The sequence below is a fragment of the Orcinus orca genome, chromosome 4 (assembly GCF_937001465.1).
Source record: "Orcinus orca chromosome 4, mOrcOrc1.1, whole genome shotgun sequence".
Classification (NCBI taxonomy): Eukaryota; Metazoa; Chordata; class Mammalia; order Artiodactyla; family Delphinidae; genus Orcinus; species Orcinus orca.
The window spans coordinates 84,868,021-84,888,520 of record NC_064562.1 but is presented as its reverse complement, the minus strand read 5'-3'; the positions used below and the strand labels follow the sequence as shown (position 1 = coordinate 84,888,520).

Sequence of the window (20,500 nt, the reverse complement as noted above, 5' to 3'; positions counted from 1 at the left end):
CAAATCATCCTATTAATCCAAATCACCTGAGTCAGTGAGCGAGTAGGTACTCTAAGAAGTAGTAAGGGTTTGGAAGGATAGAACCACGGGAATAGAGCTCAACTTCAATATTGGAAGGACAGAGTCAAAGGCAGAATTATGGTGATGTTGAGCAGAAGCAAAACAGCTGCTTTGCCTCCTGAGATGCCTAAAGACATACCCAAGCTGCCCATAGCTGCTCTTAGAGTCTTCCAGTTGGCCTATTTCTCCTTGCTTCATGAATATTCCATAAACCATAAGCTTTCCAATTCCCAAGAAATAAAAATGGTCACCATGAACCTCTGCCAGGCCATTAACAGTCCATAGGTCACATATGGTGACAATGAATCAAACCACTAGCGAGCTAACCCAAAGGACTATTGAATTATCAAGTATTGTGCAGACTGAAGGCAATTTCAAATGAGGAGTTTAAACACAGTTTAAACAAAGCAGCATCATTCAAATCAGCAAATAGCCATACAAGTTGGAACACATTAGAATAAGCACATTTCAGCTGTTTGATCAGAATCTCTACTGAAACTCCAAACTTCATAAGATTACTAGAATATTTCCTTCCAGTAACATGTTTTAAAATTTTGCTCTTAACACACTTTTTCCCCATCTTGATTTCCTTCTCCCTATTTATCTATATATATATTTTTTTCCTCTCTTTCTCTCTCCCTTCCTCAATTTTAATGTGTTCTCAACCTTCAAAGTTGAACTATTCAATGACAACTGACGCTCCAAAGCCAGCTGTGCTCTGGCAGCAATATGTACTCTGGAGGATGTGTGGGCCAACCCATTAATCACTGTCCTTAGAACATAGATATTCTTCAGGAAGCTGCTGTGGCAATCTAAGTTATGATACATATATGGTTACATACCATATAGGACATGAAACATATGATGAATATTTTGATGAGATTTATTATAAACTTCTCAACCCTTAAATACTATGACTCTATGCCCTTCACAAACAAATTTCATCTTCTTAATCTTGATTATGCCATTTGCACCCAGCATGTGGCCCATGCTGCCAAGAGTGGACTTAGCCAACTGGATGTACTCAACCTACCACTCACCAGTGATGCTGTAATAGTCAAGAGATATGTTTCAAGGAACTATTAGTTCTCGTCCCACCTTTGGAAATTCTGCAGAATGGTCTTTCGCTGATTAAGGGGTACTTTCAAGTATTTATACTATTATAACACTAGTGCAAGGAGCCTCATCACCTTGCAAAAATGAAAAGGGAACTACATCAACTCATTATAAACAGAAAAAAAATTTATATATAAAGTATTTCCAAATGCAGACTCTTTAGACTTGAGCAATCCTGGGGTTGGGGGGAGTTAACAGCTACATGGAAGAGTCAGTATATGTTATAATTTCAACACTATTAGAAAATCATAAGTTACAATATGTCATTTTAAAGCTTAAAGATAACCACTGGTTATATAATAATATGATATATAGCTTCCAAAGTACATGAGAAAAAAAAATAGGAAAATTTAGCAATAAAAATATACTATAAAAGTTAATATTAAGAAAGAATAAAAAAATAATAATAAAATCAGATCAAATAGAATTCAAGGGGCATTATATGGAACCTCCCCAAAAAGGTTATTTTATGATTAATAGAGTGATATCAAAATAGAGCTGTTATAAATCTTTACATGTTGAATATCGAAGCATCAAAACACATAAACCAAAAATAGTTAAAATGCAAAACGCACTAACACAATCTCATAATATTTGTGGGAGAATTTTTCATAACTTTCTTGGTATTTGAAAGATCAAGAAGTGACTTATTAAGAGGGTGAAATAAAAATGTTTTAGGTAAAATTAATTTAATAACTAACAGTCAACTCCTTTAAATTTCCATCAAACATTTATAAGCTTTTAGCATAACTCAGGGCACAATGAAAATATCAACAACATTCAAATCTGTACAAGTAACGTTTCTGAACATAAAGTGATACAACGAAAAATACAATGGAGACAAATAAACAAAATCCCATTTGGAAACTTTAACATTATCTTCCAAATAATTCTGAGCTTGTAGAGAAAAATAGCATAACTGCAGAATACTTAGCAAATAATTACAATAATATAACGTATCAAAAGTTATGAATTGGCTAAATCTATATGCAAAGCAAATCTCATTGCAATAAAGGAAATTTTATTATTAAATAAGAAACAGTGAAAATAAATGAATAAGAACTAAACTCAAGAAGCTAAAAACGAGTAACAACATTAACTTGCAGAAAGACGAAATTAAAATAAATCTTGTCAGTAATTAGAAAAAAAAGTAAAGTAAACAATACAAGATAATTTTTTTAAAGGGAGAGTAAATAGAATTATTCTACCAAGCCCTCAACACAACAAAGCAAAGCAAATGAAACAACAGTAAAAGGCAGAAAGGGCATAAAATTACCGATGGGGAATTGGAAAGGGAATAAAACTGTAGATAATCAGGGGTTTTTTTTTGACTGAAAATACCATACAAAATTCATTGTAATAATTTTGAAAATCTTGTTGAAACTGATTCCTTTAGAGGAAAATGTAAGCTATCCAAACTTACTTAATGGAAGGACAATAATCTTCCCATCTGCTCACATGCCATTCTTAGAGAACCAGTGTCCAGAGCCCTGTGGGAGGAGAGCTATAAACTGTAGGAGCCTTAACAGTTAATCCTTGCCAGGTTAAATCCCTAACCTAATTGTTCTACTGTCATCTTCTATGGCAGGATTTCCCTGCCTACCTGGTCTCTGAACTGAATCCCACCCCTGTCACAAGGCTCCAGCACTTCCTTCCCACTTTGGTGCTTCAGCACTGTCATAGCACTATCACCGTCTAACACACCTAAGTGTTTTACTATATATGTTTTTAAATTGTCTGTCTCCCTACACACTGAAAGATAAGTTATACAGAGTAAGATATTTGTCAGGGGGCTTTGTATACCCTTGCTTTTCAGACCAGACACAGTGTCTGGCTCATAGTTGGTACTAAATGTATGTTTGTTAAATGAGTGAAGGAAAAGAATGAATGCGTGTATGAATAATTAAGGGAATGAGTTATCACCTATAGAGAATAAAGTTGATGATTTATATATATTTTGATTTGGGCACATGTAGACAAAAGGAGTTTTAGACTACCATTTGTGGTAACCGCAATAAGGTTGTGCATGTGACCACTGACATTTTGTTGATTCAAGGAGGAAGCCAAGTAGAGTGAGAAAAAGAGAGAGAGAGAGAGCAGAGTATCAGAGGAAGAGGAGGAGAGGGAGGAGGGGATGGCTGTTAGCTTTCTCATTTTCATGAGGATCTTGCTAGTTTTGTACAACTGGCCTCCATGAGGAAAAAGTCACTTTAATTTTTTAAATCACAGAATCACTTATGTGTCCAATGTAAATTACAGTAGCTCTTATTAGGCTTTCATATCCTTTTAGATATGTCTCTTTAGGACAAGAATTCTCAGTGTTGGATGTGCATAACCTACCACTATGGGTCTTTTTTTTTTTTTGCGGTACGCGGGCCTCTCACTGTTGTGGCCTCTCCCGTTGCGGAGCACAGGCTCCGGATGCGCAGGCTCAGCGGCCATGGCTCACGGGCCCAGCTGCTCCACGGCACGTGGGATCTTCCCAGACTGGGGCACGAACCCCGTGTCCCCTGCATCGGCAGGCGGACTCTCAACCACTGCACCACCAGGGAAGCCCAGGTCTTTTTATTTATTGGTTTTGTTTTCTTCTTCCATACAAGGGCACAGCCCCATGGGATCATTCTCATGTGGAGCTATGTTAAGAACTGCTGCTTTACTTTGTTCAATGAACTCTACTGAGATGCCTTTCCAACCCACTTAAGGGTAGCCACAGGTTTCTTTTAAGCGCATACATAAGATTTTGCCCCTCTCTATAAAAATTTTTTAATCCTGAAAAGAACTTTCAAACAACTAGCTGTGTACCTCAAGCTCATCCAGAGCTGTTTAACTTTTTTTTTTTCGGTACGTGGGCCTCTCACTGTTGCGGCCTCACCCGTTTCGGAGCACAGGCTCCGGACGCGCAGGCCCAGTGGCCATGGCTCACGGTCCCAGCCACTCCGCAGAGCTGTTTAACTTTTAAGCCACTAATCACAATTTTAAAGTATAAATGCATGATTATCCTTTAATATTTTTCTGGATTTTTAAATGACTTACAGATTGTCATTGGGATCTTCAACTTCTTAGCTTTTCCCCGGCAATGCAAATTTGACCAAGATGCTGAAATCTTAAAGGATATTAAGTCAAATACCTGCAGAGGTGCTTCAGGATGCTTTTCTCTCAGCACTGGAGCGGCTGGAATTTCCTGGGGGGCTTTTGATGTCTTCCTTTTGGCTTTTGCCATTTGAACATTGGTAAAGTAGTTGACAGCAGCAAACTCAATAAGGGCCGAAAACACAAAAGCAAAGCAGACAGCTATGAACCAATCCATGGCAGTCGCATAGGACACTTTGGGCAAGGAATGCCGTGCACTGATGCTCAGTGTGGTCATGGTGAGCACTGTGGTTATTCCTTCAAATCAAAAGAGCAAAGAGACAAAATACTTTATGGTTACTTCAATGCATACAAACAAACAAAAAGACCTGGAAATTTGGTGGGGTGAGGGTAACAAAGTTTACAATAACTCAAACCAAACCACCTTTGATGTAAGATTCCAGTCATAGTGGTTCAGTGAAATTAGCACAGGCTTTGGAGTGAGAGACAGAGATGGTTCAAATCCTGGCTCTTCGAATCACTGGCTCAGTGTGAGTTGGATTAAGTTAGGAAAACTCACTGGTTTCATTTGATACCCACTTATTGGGTTTACAATGAAGATTAAAAGTATGTAAGGCACCTAACATATACTGGGTTCATGTTAGTACCTGGGCCAATGTACCTGAGAAACTCAACACACACCTAACAGAAAGTGTGACTCATTGAAGCACTGACTCTCAACCAGGAGTGGGAAGATGGTAGCAATGAAAATTGAAGCATCAGAATTCCTGGGGTAGGCATGGCCCACTGCTGTTGAGAATCTCTATCAGAAAAAGCACAAGTTATATGTATTTATAGTCTTTACCTGAATATTACTTATTGAATTAAAATAATAAATCTACTAGTTGTAAAATAGCTTAATTTATATAAAACAACATAGGTATACTCCTGAGAAATAGACTTCTAGAATAATTTGGCTTTAAAAATATTGGGCATCTACTGCCCATCAGTTTGCGGTTGGCAGGAAAATATTGGCAACAAGAATAGAGCTACTTCTCACGCATCAATAGGCTTCTGAAGCATACCATCTCCAGAAAAGGCTTCTCCTCAGCCTGGGAAAAAAGTCAGTCCCCATTCTCAATGGAAGAATTCCACTTGCCACTGAAACTGTAGAGAAATGCATTACGTAGGGATGCTAATATGTGCACAATTGTCCCTTTCTGAATCTTTGCCTCTCTGTGTATCTAATCCATGTTATGTAGTTAAGCTTGGAAATGTACATGGAGATTTACCATATCCATTTAAACTCATTCTATGTAATGCCTAGGAAATCTCTTGAATTGACACACCCAGGTGTTTGGGGATGGTGATGATGACAACAATAACAATGATGAAGGCATAAACTATATCCAGTCCATGCCAATCCATAGCTGAAAGCCAAATAACACATGTTAAACTGAAAAAATAGTGAGTCCCATGCAATAATAAAAGAATAATAATATTTTGATGTAGGGAGAAATAATACTGCCCTCTCAACTCAGCACTTAATTATGTTCTGCCTTGTATTGTTCCCTAATTGTTCCATTTGAGTGAGCTTTGTTTCCACTACTTGATTGAGCATAGACTTCTTAAGGGCAGAATGTCTAACACTGCTTCAGGATTTACCTTATTTCACGTAGTGCCGAGCACATGATAAATGCACTGTAAATAAATATACATTTTTCAGCTCTTCATCAATCTATTTTCTTTCCAGTCCCTTCTGAATTGTCAATGTTTAGAACATGAAAAACTAGAGCAACCGTGTAGCTTCTGAACTATGGATCTTTCAAAAACATTCCATAAACTATACAGAGGAAGAAAGTTGAGAATTTGGTTGTATTCCCTTGAAAAAAATTTTCATGCTATTTTTAGCATTTCATTAGTCAAAGACAGATTTTAAAATGTGGTTTTTCAGTCAAATATATAAATACCTAAATGCCTATGAAAATGCAATCTTGTGAATTTAGTAGACTTTGTTTCGAAAAGAGACCTCAGGACTTTTAGGGTCTCTACCTTAAATCTCAGGAAAATGGCACCATTCCCATGCTCATTGTGAGATATGTGAATAAACCCTAAATTAATTCTGAAAAATTTTAGCTACAAAACTTAAACATATATCAAGGTTTTTCTTCTTATTCATAACAACTTAAGTTTAATGGCCTATTAAGAATTCAAAAATGTTCTACAACTTTATTAAGCATGTTTCCTCTAACAGCATAGAAATTGTGCTGAGAGCACTTGAAAATAAAAAATGAACAGTGCAGTGTAAATAAGAATACTGCTCAGAAATCAGAAAATTTCACAGTGACCATACTGTGATAATCCAAAAGGAAACTGAAACTCAAATATAAGCAACTTAAGAGTCTCCATGTTGCTGTGAACATTTTTTTGGTAATAGAACGATTTCTCCTGAGGACCAGAAGTAGTGGTCTTCGTCTTCTCCTGCAGTATGAGAAGAAATTCCATTATTAATGCCAAGTAAGCAGAGTATTAGTTCAATTATTGAGCCATGAATCCAAAAATTACTCTCTGAATGTTAAGGAGGGTGGATCACCAGGTTTAGGAATATGTTAAATAACGTATGGACATCTACGCAAAAACATTGGCTATGTGGCCGCTTTCCATCTCTCTTTCATTGTCTAGGGTAAACTTGATTCTAAAGTTTGTAGAAAGACCCTTCAGATATTATGACTCCTATTCTATGATTGTTGGCAAAATTAGGAAAGTAACTGGCATAAACAATTGGCTGAGTGTTTGAAGTTGCCATCCCTTTAGACATTAAAAAGTTTCTCTGCCTGGAGTTCAAATTTACGAAAGCATTAGCACAACAGGAATGGGCTTATTACACCTGTTTTTAGGTGGAACATTTGGTTAAATAAACACCAACACAATAGCAAACAGATGCCAACTTTTCAGATCAGAAGCCATGCTTCCTCTGCATCGAGGAAGATAGTACATCCGTTACCACATCTACCGTGAAAGCACCTTAATAACCATGGAATTTTTTTGACACGTTCAAGTATTGATGCCAGTTCCTGTTTTTAGAGTGCTGAACATGCACCATATTGGTTGGCCCAGAAGCTGGAAGAGGACATGTAAGAGTAGGCTAAGACTGTACACAAGAGTGAATTTTTGGCTAGCCACTCCTAGAAAATGAACTAGTAATGATGTACATATGCCAGCTGGCATTTACTCAGATTTCATGTTTTACTATACTGGAATAATTAGAAAACTTAGAGGCACACAACTTTAGAGATAGAAGCCCTTGCCAGAGAATTCAGCACACTCTACCTCTCATATTTACACTGATTTTTTTTGGTTTTGTTTTTGCATGATCTTGAAAGACACCCCTGATCCAGAAAATTCTCTCCTTGAGTGAAGAGGAAAATGAGAATTTGGAAAGATAAATACTAGACCAGAATTAATTTTTTTACCTGAATCTCAAATGAAAGAGTGCTTACGTGCCCGCAAATACTTAAAACTTAACTTCCTTAAAAAATACCATCGAAAGCATCAATAAACAATTTAATAATTACCATTCTGACACACCTTAGGTCTTAGAAGACTTAATTATTGGGCATAATTTCCCTGGTCAATCAAAACCAGTATCTTGGTACATGAGCACAATCAGAAAGAAACCAATGGAAAAAGCTACCCACAAAGTATCCTCAGCACACAGCCATACAATTTCACTCAGCTGCTCTGGAATTCTCCACAAGCCCCCATGTCCCCAGACCCCCTGTAAAGAAAGAAAGGCAGAGTAGAAATGGGAGAGTTCTCAAAGTTAGGCAGAAATTGTCTTGCGTCTATCGCTTAAATATATGACTTTATACAAGTTTCTTAATCTCTTTGAGTCTATATCCTTAGCCATATGAAATTAATAATGCCTACCTTGCTGAGTTATCGTGAAGATTAAGTAAGATGACCCCTATCAGTACACGGCAAATCTTATCATCATTATTATTAGTGTTACCGGTATCCTTACCACATGCTACTTAATTTCCTTACAGTATCTTATCTGGATAGGAAATGCTGGGTGGGCAATATAATATATAATCAATGCTATCTCTCCCCATACCACTGGAAATTTCTATTATTTGCGGACAAATGGGACAAAACAATGGCTATGAGTTTATAATGAACCAAGAAAGCATTCAAAGCTTATCAACCAATCACAATAACTAGAAAATATGGAGAACATTCACATTATAGTATCAAGTAGTGATTCTCAAATGAGGGAGATGGCAGCGTGAGCTGTCATAGTAATCAATGACACTAAAAATAGTATTTACTGTGTGGTAGGCATTGTTCCAAGGGCTTTATCCAAATTTACTCATTGAGGGCTTCCCTGGTGGCACAGTGGTTAAGAATCCGCCTGCCAATGCAGGGGACACGGATTCAATCCCTGGTCCGGGAAGATCCCACATGCCACGGAGCAACTAAGCCCGTGTGCCACAACTACTGAGCCTGTGCTCTAGAGCCTGCGAGCCACAGCTACTGAAGTCCGCATGCATTAGAGCCCACACGCCACAACTACTGAGCCCACGCACCGCAACTACTGAAGCCCGGGCGCCTAGAGCTCGTGCTCCACAAGAGAAGCCAACACATTGAGAAGCGTGAGCACCACAACAAAGAGTAGCCCCAGCTCACCACAACTAGAGAAAGCCCGTGCGCAGCAACAAAGACCCAACACAGCCAAAAATAAATAAAAATTTTAAAAAAAGCAAAAATCCCAAAATAAACAAAAAAAACCAAAAACAAATTAATTAATTGAATCCTCCTAGCAACCCTATGTAGTAGCAACAATGTATCCTGTTGTAACACATGAGGAAACAGGCAGAAATAACTCACTGAAGGTTCACAGCTAATAAGTGGTAGACTTTGGGGTTACAACTTTTGTCTCGCTCCAGAGTCTGCAATTTTGACATGATTACCTCTTAATCAAAGGCATCATTAATGGGTCAATATTATCTGTTCTAGAAATTATTTAGGAACATAGAAAAAAGATGGTATATGTGTAAAAGTAATTTTATTTTTATTTTCAATGATGACAGTTCCTGAAATATTAATATTTTTTGTACGAGGAAAAGTTAAGGGACTTTGATCTGGTTCTCAGCCTCAGCAGATACCTCCTGCCCAGTCAGGCTGCCTCTGGACATGATGTGTAGACCCAAGGTTAATCATTCTCTCACTGCACTCAATGAGAGAATGGACATCAAGCATTTAGCAGATTAATCCCTTGTCGGCAACACGGATGGACCTAGAGATTATCATACTAAGTGAAGTAAGCCAGACAGAGAAAGAAAAATATCATTGGATATCAGTTACATGTGGAATGTAAGCAATGACACAAATGAACTTATTTACAAAACAGAAACAGACTCACAGATATAGAAAAGAAACTTATGGTTACCAAAGAGGAAAGTGGGGGGAGGAATAAATTAGGAGTTTGGGATTAATATATACACGCTACTATATATAAAATAAACAACAAGGTCCTACTTATAGCACAGGGAACAATACTCAATATTTTGTAATAACCTCGGAGGGAAAAGAATATGAAAAAAAATATACATATATGTGTGTGTGTGTGTGTGTGTGTATATATATATATATATATATATATATATATGACTGAGTCACTTTGCTGTACACCTGAAACTAACACTGCAAATAAACTGTATTTCATTTAAAAAAAAAGAATTTAGCAGAGTGTCTGGCATTACATAATAATGCATATTTTCTTTTAAAAACTGTTAATAATCAAGGAAACCAGGTCATAACAAAATAAATCTCCCCTACGCAATAGAGCATATGGTAAAGAGTAACTAATATGTGTAAGTGCTCCACATACCCTGTAATGAGCACTGCACATAATTCTAAATCTTTACTAGTCTGTGAAGGAGAGATGTGTTACCACAGTTTTATGGATGGAGAAAATAAGTGGCAGATGTGGGTTTTAAAACCTGACCTATTGGAGTCCAAAGCTTAGATGTGTTTTTTTCTCTTTCATTTTCACACCTATTTTTAATAGCTAAAATTTACTCAACACTTGCAATGAACCCTCGCAACTCTACGAAGTAGGTAGTGCCATAACACCTGTTCACTGCCTTCGTGAGGTCACACCCTACCCTCAGCACTGACCCTCCTCTAAGAGTATCCCTGGTAGGATTCCAAAACCTTCTTGAGTGAACCTGAAGGGGTGGGGGAGGGTGTCCATGGCAAATACCCGCCATTCAGGTCCACTGAGAACACTAAGATGCCCTTATATCAGAAGTTCTCTAAATGGATCAGGGGTGGGATGAGAAGTTCCCATTCTCTCCAGTTCCTTCTCACCAGCATTCCTTCAGCTATTGTGTGATGAGGGATATTATACCATGGCTTCTATTTGGCTTTCTACCAAGTAGAAAAAGCAAAGGGAAATTGGCATCTCTTGTGAGGATTATACCTCCATTCCAGAGCAATTCTGATCATTTTCATCCCATAACTGAATGCTTTTGCCACTCACAATCAATAGAAAAAGAATAGAGAGATATGTTAAATTAAATAAATATCATTATAACTAATTTTAATATTTAAAGGCAAGCCTGATATGCAAAAGGCTTATTTTCAGCTACAAAAATTGAAAACTCAGGTGTTCTGGACCTCATATGGTTAAGAATATGATATATAGGAAGCCACTGTAAAAACAAAGAGAATAAAATGTGTAGTATTCTGAAAAAAAGATGTAGGTAGAATATAACAATAAGCTAATAAACTAAGCATATAATACTTCCAATTCCATGCATTTAAACCATTTGCCTTTTGTTCCTCTTCATTAAAAGGCAAATTATTCTAAGGTTTTCATATTCATTCATCCATGACTTTTGTTTTATTTTAAGCTCCCAATGCATTTCATTTCAACACATAGATATGGTTTTTAATTCAATTACACAGCATTAAGCTAGGAACCCAAGAACATCACCCAAAGTGAAATTATATTCAGATTCACACTTGGTCTTCACCTGCCAGTTCTCAATAAAGGAAATCTGGTGGAGCCCCAAAGGAAGGGATGGACTGCCCATATCCTCTCAAGCTTTATTACTTTGTATTGGCTGATAAAAATGAAACCTTAGGGGCTTCCCTGGTGGCGCAGTGGTTGGGAGTCCGCCTGCCGATGCAGGGGACGCGGGTTCGTGCCCCGTTCCGGGAGGATCCCACATGCCGTGGAGCGGCTGGGCCCGTGAGCCATGGCCGCTGAGCCTGAGTGTCCGGAGCCTGCACGTCTGGAGCCTGTGCTCCGCAGCGGGAGAGGCCACAGCAGTGAGAGGCCCACGTACCGCAAAAAAAAAAAAAAAAAAAAAAAAAGAAACCTTATGTGATTCTTTACTTAGCACAGCCAGATATATTACTGTTTAATATTTTGTTAGAGATGATATCTAAAGGTTATTCCCATGATCAAAATGTAAGGTGGACAAAAATACCCAAGAAATGATTATAATTACCGAATACAGTCCTAGCTGGAACTGATTCCTTATTTATCCAGAATGAAACTTGAGAAAGAATTACTGTCATAATACATGGAATGTACGTCTGAATCATAAAATAACCCATCTTCCGTCTGAGGTGAAAGTAAACCGTCATAACGATATATTCACCTGCGAATGAAACATAAGGAAAATACGTTATAGGCTCTGCGGGCAATTATTCAATGGCTTTATAATCATATTTCAGACTAACACACAGTATACTAGGCAAAGAGAGTATCGGATTGCGTAACAACACAAGCACGGAGAAATATGTAGCTCCCAACTAGGGGGGGAATGATACTGCACGTCATTACACAGAAAAACATTTCTGTTGCATGTAGTAATTAAGCAATTTAATAAGTTTGGCTATAACTTTATAAAAATTCTTGCAGTGCTTTCTATTTTAAAGCGATTAGCCTTCATTTTCAGCATTTTCTAGAGCAGAATTTAGACCTAACCTTTATGGAAAATCACTAGAAAAAAATGAAAATACACATACACATGAAAATATAAAGCTTAATTTTAGAAAGAATTGGAATACAAAGGCATACATTATATATACATATATGCTTAGGGAAAGGTTACCTTACTGTCTTAGTTTTAGGAAAGAGCTTTATTTCTAAATGTGGCATATGTGAAGAAAAATACAAAGAAACACATATAACATAGAGCCATACGTAACATCCCTGAGTTCAGGCATGTTTTATTGGCATTTAGACAAAAACCTAAAAAAGCTAATAAGTAGATATACCATAAGATTTCTGGTAGCTCTTGATAATATTTTTAATGTTACATCTGAAAGTAATGTATTGAGAAAGTTACTTAGGAAGCAGTAGCTTTATTCTCAGACTGTGAAGCCCAAGATTCAGAAGCCTCAAATCCTCCCAAAATGTATTTTTAATCTCACTTACAGGCTGGAAAAGAAATGTCTTAAAAAAAAATAGTTTTTCCTGGTGATATGTGTATGTAAGGAATAGTTTTAGAACAAGCAATAATTAGCTGCTTTTCCCCATTGAATATGACAAAAACTAAATCCTATGTTTCTTACCATTCACATCCCCAAAGCAAGTACAGACCAAGAATCATCAATAATAATCACCCATCTACTCATGTGACAGCTTTAACATACACCCTTAATATGTTTTATAATTAAGCTTTATATTTTGCTTTTACTTTTGAAAAGAGGGTAGCGTAGCACCACAAAAATTGGGCGAGATTTAAAAAAAAAAGATTTGGGGAAATCACCAAAAACAGGGAAATCCAGCGCTCAAAAATCAATGGTCAGGGCTTCCCTGGTGGCGCAGTGGTTGAGAGTCCGCCTGCCGATGCAGGGGACGCGGGTTCGTGCCCCGGTCTGCGAAGATCCCGCGGCTAGGCCCGTGAGCCATGGCCGCCGAGCCTGCGCGTCCGGAGCCTGTGCTCCGCAATGGGAGAGGCCACAACAGTGAGAGGCCCGCGTACCGCAAAAAAAAAAAAAAAAAAGAAAAATCAATGGTCAGATTTCCCACCTCAGAATTCTGTTGAAAACAGTTTTGATATATTTGATTATTGGCTTTTGTTTCTGAACAAGAAAACCAGCTCACTTCTCACATGTCACCAACTCAGAATTTATTTTAAACTAAAACAAGATTTAAATACAAATAAAGTCTGAACTGTGATTTATGCATCAACTCTATTTCTGGAAACTTTTAGTTGTCCTCTGAAAACACGAGATATTTCAATGAAGAAGCTAGGACAAAACTCCATTGCCAATGCTAGGTAGCATATTGACTCAAATTGTTAAACATCTCACCAGTGATGGATTTGATAGTTTCACTTGATACAGTTTGCCCAATCAAGTCATACTGAACTAAGCTGGAAGACTCCTTTGGAACTTCTACTGATTTCTCAGGACCTTTTGTCCACGTATAAATCATCTCACTCTTCGGATAGGCATCTGGATGAGAGCACAGAATGTGGTTAGATTCAGAGCTCCTTTTCCATCAGCATTGATGGTCAACGATTAAGAATATTACACATGTTCAGGAAAGATGTAATACATGAAAAAAAGAATCATTATGATTTATTCAAACACGTTTAAGATTGAGAAGACTGTAGAGATTAAATAAACAGCCTTGCAACCAGGCATATTTCTTATTTTTATGCCAAAGGTTTGGAGGGGAGACTACAACTAAGGCAACTAAAATGCTATGTATGCATCAGTGCACTTGGTATGTTTCCATACTAATAGGATAAACAGTTGAAAAGCAGAAATAATAAACCCCCCAAAAGTACTGTCCAACTGCTACTCCCTTTCTAACTCACTGCCAGTATTTGACCAATATCGACTTCTTCCATCCTAATGCAGCTCTGTCAATTAGAAATGTACCAGATGCTGCGTATAATAACACAACAACAAAAACAAAAAGAGCAAATCCTACTGTTGGGAGAGCTCTCCAGGGGTCACCTATTCCAGACTCTGCCTCTGGGCAATACCCATGCTTTTTGGGAACCACTCTGCGGTAACAACTGGCTATGCTGTTTATAAAGCTCTCCAGGGAATGTACTTACACAACCAGTTGCACTACCTTTAAACTCTCACAATCAGAACATTTTCCCTTCTATCTTCAACAAATCCCTCCCAGCGGCAATTCAAGCCCATTTTCTATTATTTGGTGTTCAGTACAAATGGAGACCAGCTGCTTGCTTACCAGTCTACCCAGAACAGATAGCTTGGCTCACACACAAATGAGTTCAGAAGAACAAAGATGAATTGTATGCTACCCTCTGCAAACCTTCCTAAAAGGCCTAGAGCACAGTAGGTCCTCAGTGAAAGTGTTTAATTCTACAAAAGGAATTGATACCTAGGGAGTCTATCTTTATAAGCGACTTTGCAAAACAAACTATAAGGCTTGTGTTGTCATTTAGCACTACACAATTGTGTGTCAAGGTTTATCTTCTGAAGTATATTTATGCCTAATCATACAGTTAAAGTCCCAGAATGCTATGATCCTGCATGATATTTTAAATCAGGTATCCTACTCTTGGCTATCTTATAACCATTTTTCCCCGTTTTTTCTCATGCCTATGAATTGTAAACATAGTTAAATGTTATTGTTCTCCTTCCAAAGTAATTAAGTATCTTTATTTGATAAGTATGATGGGCCTCTCTTTTCAGTTCTCAACCCCAAATCATCAGCTTCCAAGGAATAATTTCTTTATTTTATACAAACCCTGATGGAGGACCAACTATGTTTAAGTCACTCTGAAGAGTGTTCCATGAGATCTGGGGGCGGGGGGCGGGTGGGTGGGTGGGAAAGGACTTTCCCTAGATTAGAGCTATCTTGGGTGAAATTTACATTATAGCACAAATAGTTTTAAATTCTGGCCCCAGTAAGATCGACCTTTCTGTCCACGTATTTTTTTCTGTTTTTATCTTCTCTCATTAAATCACCGGTCAGGGAGCAAAGGACACTCTCTAGATTCAAGTTAGGCCAACGGAATATTGTGATTACTGGGGGTATAAAAAGAATGGTGACTGCCGAGTCTCATTAAGTTAAGCAATGAGCAATGATAACAGCAGGCAACAGTTTCACAATCAGTGAGACTAAGAATGTGAAGCAATAGTAAAAGTCAGCATCTATTTTTGGTAGATTCTGATTGAGTCAAATACTTGAGGCAGACGTTAGAAGAGACGATCACATTTTGCTGCCATCTCTGAGAAGGCAGCTTGGGGGAAAGGAATTCCATATTCTGTCCTACCCATTCATTTTATCCTCTTGCCTTCACGTCCACAAAATATCCCAAATCCATCTGTCTCACATCTCCTCTGGTACCATCCTAGTCTAAGCCACCACCATCTTTGTATCAATATTAACACATACAGCCTCCAACTCTTCTCTGCTTCTCTCTAGCAACTCTACAATCCTTTCTAGGTAGAAAAGCTGAAATGAAATTGTGAAATGTCAATCAAAGAGTGCCACACCCCTTAGTAAATCCTTCCAAAGGTGTTCTAAAGCACTTAGAATAATATCCACACTCCTTAATGTGGTCTGTAAGGCACTATACTGTCTTGCTCTGTCTACATATCAGACCACACCTCCTACTCTGTTTTGGTCACGCTTCGGCTGCTTTTATACTAACAGTGCTGCTTATGCTATTCTAACCTATGTCATGTCAGGAAGCCCCGAACCTTCTTCTGCTTTTCTCAAGTCTGCCATAAAGGATTCTGCTTGTAACAGAAACTATTAAATTACAAAAACAAAAAGATCATTTATACTTTCTATGTTACACCACCATCACATGGAGTTCAGAGGCCCCTAAATTTCACCACGGATCACCAACCTATTAATTATGAGTCAATCTACCTAGGCTATCTAGGTAGGCTAGGTAAGTAGAAATATGTTTTTGCTTTTTGGGGGAAAAGGGGTTGTTTTTACTTCTTGATTTAAATATATTAGGTAATAAGCAGTCTCCTGTAAGTCAAACCTTGGACAGTTGTCAGGGACAGTGATTTAAATGTTGGACTATGGAAAATCATGCACATATAAAAATATCAGCTTGCGTGAGATAATCATAAATTCTAACAACATTTTTATTGTAACTTACAACTCCCAAATTTCAAAGGGCATGCATGACCATCCATGGGGAAATCCACCAATCTCATGGGACACTCTGCACTTATGGTGAGTCTATGATGGAAAAAGGCAATTAAACAAAATCAACACTTTCTTTAAAAGTAATTTAAAGATCCCTCAATGAGGAAGCAGGAAGGAAGGAAAAAAAGAAAGACAGGAAGGAAGGAAGGGAAGAAAGGAAAAAAGAGAGTTAAAATGATAAAAAGCAAAAAAGAAAAATGACTACCTCATTGTGTATAAAATAGTGCCATTTCTCATAATTCTAAAAAGCTTATTTGGAGCTGTCATATTATGTGAGACAGATTTCTTTCCATTCCTGAAGAAAGTATCAGGAGTCCATACTTTTGTTACCATCATATTGTTCAATCTCAGAATTTCAATGGGGCCATCATATTTTAGTCTTTTGTCAATCCATGTCTGTCTGAAGAACACATCCATTGTGTATTCCTAGGGAAATTAGTTTGTGACATATTCAATCACAGATGACTACACATAAATATGCAGAAAAATGTATTAAATTCTAGCCTCTTTCCCACTCCAAAAAGACTACCCCAAATAAAAACAAATAGGAGCAACATTTTTTTTAAAAATCAGTGGAGCAAAAAAGAGTGTCAGCAATTAAAGCATGTTATGTCCATCTTTATACCTTAATCTTCTACATTTGTTAGATAATCATACATATTAATCATTCAAGAATAACTACTATAATTTAATAAAACCACCAGCACCAGGTAATTACGGTTGTACTTTGTTTTAAATCAAGTGGCAAAATTAATGTGTAACAAATATCACTGCATAATTCATCATAAAATTGTAGGGACCTCTTTAAGGCAAAGTAAAATATGTAAGAGAAATTTTATGACCACAGAATTTATTAACATTTGCCTAGAGTCAAGGAGAAAAGTAAAGTAGTTTCTTTGACCTGGAAACTGAAAATCTTTAATATTAGAGAACAGAACTGAAGGGACAAATTTATCTTGACCAGTGCTTGATAGTCTAAGCTCTTTATGCCTCAGAGATGGAAGTGGGGGGAGGGGTAGTGAGCAATTGGACCAACAAGGAATTCTAAATGCAGTTAGGATTACAATATAGTTTCATACCAAAACTAATTACACTCTCTAATTTTCTCCTCTTCAATAATTTTCTAAGGGAAAAAAATATTACATACATGTTGTACTATGAGGACTAGTAATAGAACGTTCTTTTCTGTGTTGAGAGTGATTCCAAACCAAAAAATACTCAAATGTTAGAGCTGAAATGCAAGTTCCACGTCTTACTTTTGTAAACTTTTTAGGCTGTTCTTTGACTTTCTAGCTCTGTGTGATCGATTACAAAATAAATGCTAATTGCCCTCTTTTCTGCATGTTTTTTTCAAACCTCAAAAAGTACATTTAATTTCCCAAATACCTACCATTTCAACATCAGAAACAGGTCCAAAGCTAGTGACATATATGTCAGTTTTCACTTCTGTAACAGGACCTAGTAAGTATGAAGTAAATAAGTGTGAAAAAATAATTACCAATCTTATAGGCAAGGTGGGTTTGATAATTAAAAAGTAAAGACAGGTTATATATCATGTTTTCATGAGCATCTTAAATTTTCAATGAGACAATGCAGCTCTACAAAAAATGAAGACAAAAGAACAACAAAACCAGAAAGCAATGTTTACTTACGGTCAAAAAGAAACCCCAATTACTTACCAGGAACCTTATTTCTTCAAGATACCTCACCCCTGGGCACTGCTACAACATGCAGTGCAGGGAACAAAAGCTTTTAGCCTTTGTGATTTTTTTTTAGTCCATCATCTGATTGGCCTTTAGTAAAGAAGTGAGCTGTTAAAAAGAGGGAACTTAACCACAAGATTGAGGAGGAGAAAAACCATAATGGCTGTAAGGAATGCATCTTTGGCAAGTTAAGGATATTGGTAAAAACTTAAACACAAAAATGAGTCATGTCACCTTTGATGGGTAAACCATCCACTGGTAATTAGGACCAAAGTCAAGCTCTCCTAAAAGTTAGACCTATTTATGCTCTACCACCTACTTGTTGTGTGATTTGGGGCAAGTTACTTAACTCCTCAACAGCAGCAACCATAACTATCAGGCAAGACTGTTGACGGAGATCAAATGAAACTGCTCCTATGAGACCCTGAACACAGTTACTCTCTCATGAAAGTGCTTAACAGGTATTAGTTTCTCTTTTCTTCCAATAATGGCCACTACTGAGATTCTTTCCTACGTCTAAATAAAACTGGTTCAGGAACAAGTATATGGGTGTGTCTGGCAGAAGGGAAACGTGGGAGCATCATGACAATGGGCTGACACAGATTTTAGACAAAGGAAAGTCGCTGCAATCTGGGTTTAGCATGATGCTTAAAATCAGAAATTCTGGAGTTCAATTTTGGCTCTAACACTTTCTAATTGTATGATCTTGGTCAAGTCACGTATCATCAGAGGTAAAGGTTTTAATGACTATTAATTGAAATAATACATGTAAATCACCTGTCCCAGTCTCCAGAACATAATGTGCTCAATAATGGTAGCAATTGTTATTATACATATCAATTTTAATTACTAATAAAAATTTAAAATTGTTGCAATCTTGAACATCATTTCTTTTTTTTTTTTTTTTTTTGCGGTACGCGGGCCTCTCACTGTTGTGGCCTCTCTCGTTGCGGAGCACAGGCTCCGGACGCGCAGGCTCAGCGGCCATGGCTCACGGGCCCAGCCGCTCCGCGGCATGTGGGATCTTCCCGGACCGGGGCAGGAACCTGTGTCCCCTGCATCGGCAGGCGGACTCTCGAGCACTGCACCACCAGGGAAGCCCTGATTTCTTAAATGATGGTTTACAACACTGTATGTCCAGGGGCTACCTATTCCATACTGGAAAGACTAACATCTGCTATCAAGATGGACTATTTCCCTTGAATAATGGTTGGGCAATCGGACTTAACGCCAAAAAAGACAAAGAACAATTGGGATAGCTTAATGCCCTAGGTCTAAAATTACCCTCATAAAACAAATGAGAATATCTCTCCCTCTATATGGTGAAGATTGAACCACAGAAAGAAAAATAGTTTGAAGGAGAAAGAAAATTCGTTTTTTGAATAAGTATCCTACGAAAAATATATCCTTTGGAAGTATAGTGAGAGAAAAAGTAGAGATCAGGCTGATCTGCCATGAGTTTTCATTTTTAAAAAATAACACCTTTGGAAAACAGAGAGAATAAGTGTGAGAAGTTAAGTGAATTTTTATTTGAATGAGAAATTGAAAACAACAACAAAAATATGATAGTAAAGCCAAAGTGTTTCAGGAAGAGCTAGGTAATCCAGGAAGCAAGTAATGTGTGTTGAACCCTAGTAGATGGAGATTTCATTCAAAAAGATTCAAAAGTGGGAAAAATCACTCTGCTTGTTTCTTAAGGACAACTGCTAAAGTGTTAAAAACACTACTTCAGTGCAAGTCAGGACAAGGAGAGAGAAGTTACTCAGAACAAATAAGGTTGAGTAGGTCCTGACAACAGGACTGTTTGATGAGAATCTTGAGAAATCCAGTTACTTTGAAGATCAATTTAGGATACTGGTTCTTAAACTTTAACTGGATCAGAGTCACCTGGTAGGTTTGTTAAAGTACAGATTGCTGGACTCCACCCCAGACTTGCTGTTAGATGAGGTCTAAGGTGGGGCCTGACAATTCGCATTTCTAACAAGTTCCTAGGTGATGCTGTTCACTTCAGTTCACAGAAAGCATTTATCTGTTTTCTAGAACAGTATTTATTTACCAAACCATGTCCTGTAAAATATTAATACCATAGGTGTTCTAGTGAAGTGGGGGAAGGGTAGGAGAGGGAGGATTTAGGCCAATCATATTTTTCCTTATACATTTATTTTAAGGTGTGTGGGTTTATGCTAATCCTTAAGGTTATAATGATTCCATGATAATAATGAATCTTTTCAAATTCTTACATAACATACTACTTTTTCAATGATTCTTGAAAACTGCTTGGTATTTGTGACATTATTTAGTATTTGCTTTATAAGATCACAAAGGTCTCTGAGATTGAATGAGATCCTAAAAACGTATAATTGGTAGA

The 20,500-nt window shown here is 37.4% G+C and overlaps 1 protein-coding gene across 1 annotated transcript in view; it reads right to left on the bottom strand.

Annotated features, from left to right (window-relative positions):
* GABRA4 (gamma-aminobutyric acid type A receptor subunit alpha4) overlaps positions 1 to 20,500 on the bottom strand; it is a 66,675-nt gene that overhangs the window by 32,564 nt on the left and 13,611 nt on the right. Inside the window, exons 3-8 of the mRNA XM_004268299.1 lie at positions 17,820 to 17,887; positions 16,635 to 16,855; positions 16,380 to 16,462; positions 13,585 to 13,728; positions 11,769 to 11,921; positions 4,304 to 4,563 (exon numbers count right to left, since the gene is read on the bottom strand). Coding sequence (XP_004268347.1) covers positions 4,304 to 4,563; positions 11,769 to 11,921; positions 13,585 to 13,728; positions 16,380 to 16,462; positions 16,635 to 16,855; positions 17,820 to 17,887 — 929 coding nt within the window. The remainder of the gene's footprint in view (positions 1 to 4,303; positions 4,564 to 11,768; positions 11,922 to 13,584; positions 13,729 to 16,379; positions 16,463 to 16,634; positions 16,856 to 17,819; positions 17,888 to 20,500) is intronic.